At 47.8% G+C, this 7,230-nt stretch overlaps 1 protein-coding gene across 2 annotated transcripts in view; it reads left to right on the forward strand.

Annotated features, from left to right (window-relative positions):
• The first annotated feature begins 1,493 nt into the window (after window positions 1-1,493).
• The window catches only part of Abcb4 (ATP binding cassette subfamily B member 4), a 58,308-nt gene continuing 52,571 nt past the window's right edge, over window positions 1,494-7,230 (forward strand). For both annotated transcript variants that reach the window (XM_010636469.3, XM_010636475.2), the window contains exons 1-2: window positions 1,494-1,719; window positions 4,622-4,676. In XM_010636469.3, the coding sequence (XP_010634771.1) occupies window positions 1,658-1,719; window positions 4,622-4,676 (117 nt within the window). In that variant the 5' untranslated portion in view covers window positions 1,494-1,657. The remainder of the gene's footprint in view (window positions 1,720-4,621; window positions 4,677-7,230) is intronic.

The raw sequence follows: 7,230 nt of genomic DNA on the forward strand, positions 1-7,230 counted from the left end.
TGTGAGCTGGCTGAGGCACAGCTCATTCTCCATCGGTGTCTAGTGGATTGCTCAGAATCTCCTTCTTTAAGGATTTGCTTTTTACATCCCCAAGCTTGCTTTTATTAGAGGCAAAAGAGCATTTCTCATCCCCTTATATCTCTGGAGTTTCATATGTCTTGGTCACTATAGAGCCTTATATCCAAACCATTCCACTTGCTGTAGTCTCACAGTGCCTGGCACTGACAGTCTGTACTGTCTGTACTCCATTCTGGCTCCAGGAAGGAAGGCATTCTACCAATGGAAGACGGAGCCTCCAGACTAAGGCAGGCTGGAGAAAGAGGAAAAGGTTTTGAGGAGAAATAGTCCAGTAAATTCTTGCCTGTTACACAATTCCACAGTGAGCCTTTGTTCCGGTGACTCCTGCAGCCCATTTCTGGTCAGTTTCCACCATGGCTCGAGGCGGTTCGAGTTGATGGTGCTCGAGATGAATGCCAGAGCTGCCAGTCCTCTTTAGGGTCCTCTCCTCTGCCCATTCTGAATTTCAACTATGGTACCAGCATTTATTAGGTGCTTCCTGTGTGCGGGGTGCTTTGTACACACTATCTCTAATCCTGTCAAACCGCTATTTTGCAGTCAGAGGCTGAATCAAGAGCTCGGTTACCTGCCTAAATCAGGCAGCCGGTGAACTGCGAGACAGAGCCCCGCCAGAATCTGTCTGGAAACCCTCTCGCTACTGTACTCGGCTTTCAGACTGTCTGCAACCCGACCAAGCCATACAGCCAGCACTGTGTGCTAAGACTGAGACCGAGGAACCACACGTAATTCTGCCACCTGATTGGAGGCAGGGAGCTGTATTTGTACCACAAGTACTGTTTTGGGTACAGCACTAGGTACTTCAACCTAGCACTTAACTCAATGATTCCTCCTTGAGAGGTGAGGGGAGATGTTTGTATTCTCACATTACAGAGGAAGACAATGAGGCCTAGAGAAATGAGCAGAGTCCAAGTTCATACTTAATGAAGTGTGAAGTTCTGCTTGCTGCTCACTGACTTCAAAGCCACCATGCCTGCTGCTGGCTACCTGAACCTTCCCTTTGGGGAGGAGCAGAGCAGTCAGTCAGGGGCCCAGAGCACAGGGGAACCTGGTACTGGCTCAGGAGGCTGCTGCAGTGTCCAGCAGGGCTCCACTGCTCCAAGCATCAGTGTCTTCCTCTGTAACAATGCGGGTTTGTATTAGGAGAGCCGGCCAAGTCCCTTCTGGACTTGAGCACAGTGAAGGGTATGGACAGCTGTCCCATCCCTCCATTGGGCCACTGTGATGCCTAGACCAGAGTTGGGGACACAAAATGGGGGCCTGGTACAGGTCCTGAGTACTGCTGAGCCCCAGAGCCTGGGACACCCACATTGTCCCCACAGTGAAAACCGAGGGGGTGTGACAGTCACTTGCAGGGGAGGCGTCTGTGGGGCCAGGGTGGAGCAGGACCAAGCCAGGGGAACAAAGTCCAGGCTGCCGTGGCCACGTGCTTCTGACCCTCAGCAGGACCAGATGTACAGGGAGAAGGCAGGCTGTGGACAGCTAGGGAGGGAAGCCTAGGACGGTGGGGGCCGGGGACAGTGGGACTTGGGGGTGTGGGACCAGCACAGGACACTGAGGCTGCTGTTCATCCCAGGCAGAGATGGAGCTGGAGGCCAAGACGAACAGACTCCCACACGGCGGCAGTGACCAGTGTGGCTACAGGTGGGTCTGGGTCCAGGGGATGGAAAGGAAGCTGCCTCATTCGGTGGCTGGCAGACCAACAACAGCCATGCAGCTACCTTCATCTAGGAAGAACTCCAACCCAGTGCCCACTGCCCATGTTGGTGGCCCAGCCTCTGCCCCCGGTCTGAAGCAGAGCACCACTCCTCCCCTGGGCCAGAGCAGAGCCCTGCTCCTTGCACTGGAGCAGACCCCACCCTTCTCCCTAAACTGAGGCAGACCCTCCTCCTCCTCTGTGAGGGCTCTTGCCCTTTCCCTCCCGGGGCCCACTTTTCCATCACTATAGTGGCCTGGCCTCTGTGTGGCTGCTGTGCTCTGCACCTGGCCTGAAGTAAAACCCCCCTTCATCTCCCTCTGGTGGGATGGGTTGGCACTTGGGCCCCAACCTGCCCTGACCTGTGCTTATACAGGAGATTCTGTTCAGGTGCAGGAAACCTCAGCTGCCCGATTCTGGTCCACTTCACACTCTGCTAGGGCAGGCAGGCCAGGTCCCTGATGTGCATCTCCTCTTCCCCTGCGGAAGAGTAAATCAAGTCCGTCTTTGGCCTCAAATCATTTATGAGGCCATTACAGCCTGAGTTAAGGCCAGGACAGTGGAACTGTGGACCTGGCTTATTAGGTTCTGTAGTTTGTCCTTGGCTACAAGAAGCCTGATTGCTAACTGAAAATGTGCCTCTGATGCTTACACCGAAGCATTATTTTGCTTCTACTTCTAAGTGTTATGGAATTTATCCACAGAAAATGTAGATTTGCCATACAGATTTAGAAAAGCAGAGGGCTGATATTTCTCCTATTAGAAAAATGTGGTATTTATCAGCTGGTAGTTAAGGCTGCGATCCATTCATAGAAAGTGTCCAGCTTCCTCTGTTTGAGTGTCCAGCTGGCTGGACGTTGGATAGGGTGAAGCCGGAGCTGTCCTGCATGGGTGTGGCAGTGCCCAGAACCCAGGAAAACCTCAGGAGCTTCACTCAGAGCCCCTGCTGGGGAGACAGAGTAGCTCACGAGAGGAACATGGAGAGTTAAGAATAAGAGATGATGAAGTAGATGTGAGACTGAGTTTTATAAAAGCAGACCAAGGATTGTACATTCAAGGGAAGCTAAGCCCACTTGCATTATCAAGCACAGTGTTTGTTACTAAGTTCAGGGTGGGTATGTGCTTGTTCTACTCCTATGCCTGTGGTACATTCTTTTGAACATATTCAGTGGCATACGTTCATCTAGTATCATAGTAAAAATTCTATGTAATTTTAGAGTGAGTCTTACGAGTAAAATTTATCAGCTACTTGGGCAAAGTCACCCTAGGTTAAAAAATATATAACCTGTGCCCTCATTACAGTATCGTGTGGTGGACAGACAAATAATGCATATATTAATAAATAAGCAATAGTAGTTGAATTCTAAATAAGAAAACTACAGTTAATATTAGGAAGTAATGATGCTGTGGAAAGACATAAATATAGTTGTAAGAAATGAGGAGTGTAAGGAGGGAGTGCTTTGCCAAACAGAATGGTTGGAAAGGTATTGTTTAAGCACCCCCCTACCCCATGGTGCTGGGCTAGAACCCGGGGCCTAGCACAGCTGTTACCATGAGCTGTGCCCTAGCCTGGGTCTTGTTTTGGAGGTGACATATGGAAAAGACCAGGAAGAAATGAGAGGAGGGCTGGGGGAGCCTTCCCAGTGGACGTGACCATGCAAAGACCCTGAGATGGGATGCATTCAGGATCTGCACCGCTGCAGGGAGACCAGGGTGACTGCAGCGGAGCAAGCAGAGGTGAAATGAGACATATGGTCAGAAAGTAATGAGGGAGGCGGAGGCAAGAGGATCACAAGTTCAAGGCCCACCTGGGCCACTTAGTGAGACCCTGTCTCAAAATTGAAAAATAAAGGTCTGGGAATATAGCTCAGTGGAGAGTGCCCCTGAGTTCAATTCATCGGGGAGAGAGGGAGGGGAGGAAGGAGGGGAGAAAGAGAGAGGAGGAGGGGGAGGAAGAAGAGAAGGAGGAAGAGGAGGAGGAGAGAAGAGAAGGAGAAAGAGGAGGAGAAGGAGAGAAGGAGGAGGAGGAGGAGAGAAGGAGGAAGAAGAGGAGGAGGAGGAGAGAAGGAAGAGGAAGAGGAGGAGAAGGAGAATTCATCGGGGAGAGAGGGAGGGGAGGAAGGAGGGGAGAAAGAGAGAGGAGGAGGGGGAGGAAGAAGAGAAGGAGGAAGAGGAGGAGGAGAGAAGAGAAGGAGAAAGAGGAGGAGAAGGAGAGAAGGAGGAGGAGGAGGAGAGAAGGAGGAAGAAGAGGAGGAGGAGGAGAGAAGGAAGAGGAAGAGGAGGAGAAGGAGAGAAAGAAGCTTGATTTATTTATTCACTTTGAGCAGCACAATGGCCTTGAGAAACCCACTGATCCATATACTCTGAGATACACAGGAGCCACTGTAGGTTTGAGAGCAGAAGCTGACTGGAGCATTCCCAGGCTGGCTCTGCTGGCTACTGGCTAGGGCAGACTGGCTGGGTCTCCAAGGCAGTGGAGAGATGGTCAGAGGCCTCCCTCTGCAGAGGGGTAAAGTGGGGAGAAGGAGCTGAATTCTAGGTGCATCCAGATAGCCCCCATAATCCTTCAGGAGAGTAGGCTTTGATATTAAGTTTGCTCTCTGTAAAGAGGAAGAAGGGTTGAATTGGGTGGCGGATGCTGTTCTGCCCTCTTGGCCATTTCTCACCATCCATATGTCCTCCAGGTACCTTGGACAGTGCCTTCCTACCTGGCAGCTTCCTGGTGTGTTTGTTACACTGTGGACATCATTTTTGTCTGTCTGAAATATTATAATTGACTAATGTAACTGCTTAGATTTATGTTTGAATGTGAAACATTTTGTGAGTTTTAAATTAATTATATTTTTACAGCAAACAAGACAAGGAAAAAGTGAAGAAAGTGAATATGATTGGACCGTTAGCATTGGTAAGATGTGAAATATTAAGCGGGAATAATCTTAGCCTTCATTGAATTTGACTCAGAAGCTACAATAGCAACAGCGTGTCCCTGGGTGCCTGTGCTGTCCGGGTTGTGTTGGCACAGAGCACGGCCTCACTCTCCAGAGGCAGGGCACCGTCAGAGCTGCCAGTGAGCAGGGAAGTTCGGGGAGGACGTGTGCTACAGGGCCACAGAAACTTCCCATCTCTGCGTGGCTTCCCCATGTTTACCTTAAAACTGACTTTCATATAAAGAAGGTGACTGTTAACTGCAGAAACTTTAAAACCTGTTAAGAAATCTATGTTGGTATTTGGCTTCCAAGGAAACTGGTTAAGTGTGGGATAACTACTGAAGGTTTTGATTATGCTTACAACCACTTTCAGTGCTTTTCTGCTGGCTCAAGGTGAGCCAGCATATCTTTGGAAGAAATCGAATCTGTTTTTCATTTTTAATATGTCTCAAAAAGCAGTCTGAGAAAGTGTTCCTGTACTTTTAATAAACACGATGTGCTTTGAACTGTCAGCCTTCATTGACAGCAAAGAAGTAGAGTTAGTAGCTTTACGGCTGCAAGGTCCAGCTGAGCGAGTATGGAGAGAAAGACTCCAAAACACCCGCACGCTGTACACACCTCTCAGGTCACCCCAAGCTTTGTGGATTGTCTTCCTCCACATTCTTTGGCATTTTTTTTTTTTAAGTACCAAGGATCAAACTTGGGTCCTTGACCTTCCAAGGCAGGTGGCAGCACCACTGAGCTAAACCCCTGGCCCTGGCATTTGTGTCTTTAAAAGGTTTACACAGGTTTTTAATTGGTCTTCTATATAAAATAAAACACTACACACCAATAGTAGAAACACAGAAAAATTCATTTGAATTTTGCTTAAATTGAATCTAAACTTAATCTTTATTCTTCCGCTGAGTAGATATGTTTTGTCCTGAAAGCGTTCAGGATAAAACTGTGCTACAAAAGAACTAAGAATGCATTATTTTATTGAAAACCACTAAGAACAGATCTGGATTTGCTTAGGATGTTGTGAAGTTCACCTAATTTTAAACTGAAGCTTATAAATTTAAATTTAATTTACATAAAAGCATTAAAATGTTCCTGAAGTCAGGTAATGTCCCCTCAGGGAACACTCTGACAGCCTGATTCTGCTCTGAACTGTGGCTGACAGACCAAACACACACTCTGCCTTCCCTACTGCAATGAGAATTCATCTTGAGGACATTGGTATCTTTGGTAGCAATTTTAGGAACTCTTCCCCACTAATTCTTTTTTAAAACTTTTTAAAAATTCAATTAGTACATGTTTGCAGTACATGCAGTTCACAGTCATCTTGGGCATACAAACTACAGCTTGGTTCTTTTTTTTTTAATCCCCTTCCTTCCTTCTCCCTCTGCCTCCTCTAGTTCCCCATCCCAGGTTTCATTCTTCTTGATAATTAGTGTTTGCTAGGGCTGGGGCTTTAGCTCAGTGGTTCTGGCACCTGCCTTACAAGTGCAAGGGCCCGAGTTCGATCCCCCGTACCAAAAAAAAAAAAAGAGAGAGAGAGAGAGATAATTAGTATTATCTTAGCATAACCTGCTCCCTGTTTTTCTTTCCAAGCTCTCCCTTGCTCTGGCTCCAATGTCTCTTTCAGTGTTCTTGTCTGTCCTGTGTGTTTTAATAGTGGAATTTACCCCCAGACCTCAACTGAACTTCCGGAACTCTTTGAGAACAGTTTGCATACACACCCAGTCCACACTCCTGCTTCCAGCCTCTGCCCCATCTGGGTACTGACCCAGCCTGACCCAGCTTCAGCCCCTAGCATTCGGGACTCATAATCAGATAACTGTTCCTTGTCCTGCAGAGAGGCCCTGGGAAATAAGCAAGTAAAAATTTGAAAAGAGAGGTAAGGTGCAAGAGGAGAAAAAAGAAGTGGAAACACAAGTGAACAATGTAGTCTGCAAGGCAGGGAAGGAAAAAAGAACAGAAAGAGCCAAGGAAAGGTCAATTAAAATTATTGCTAAAGGGTGGAAACTGGCGATGAAAAATACAGACTGCAAAGCCGCTGGAAGTGTTGTGCCCAGACCTGTGGTTAGTTCTTGGGGTGTGCACTTCACTGTGACAACTTGCGCCTCCCCTCCTCTCTGCAGGGAGTGCTGACTCCAGATTCCTTGGTGTGGCTCACACAGCCTTCTAAGCCTCTCTCACATCCTCTCCACACCCTGTGCCACGCCCTGCAGGAATTCCACTGAGGGCTGTTACCTAAAACCTCCAGCTCCACAAAGCTTGTTTTACTCCACTGCTGTGCTGCCCTCACAAGTTAATTTAACCTCTAAACTCAGATGGACTGTTTGCCTCCTATTTTTAATTCTCCCTCTGAAATAGTCTGAAGCTTGCTTTAAAGGATATGATGTGCGTGTGTGAATGTGTGTGACCTCAATGTCTGCCCTTAGCTGTTTTTGGTTTGTTTTGTTTTTAAACAGGGGATTGAACTCAGGACCTTGCTCTTGCGAGGCAGGCAGCAGAACCACTAAGCTAAAAAAAAAAAAAAAAAAAAAA

This window comes from Fukomys damarensis, unplaced genomic scaffold, assembly GCF_012274545.1.
Source record: "Fukomys damarensis isolate Sample0158 unplaced genomic scaffold, DMR_v1.0_HiC HiC_scaffold_4, whole genome shotgun sequence".
Classification (NCBI taxonomy): Eukaryota; Metazoa; Chordata; class Mammalia; order Rodentia; family Bathyergidae; genus Fukomys; species Fukomys damarensis.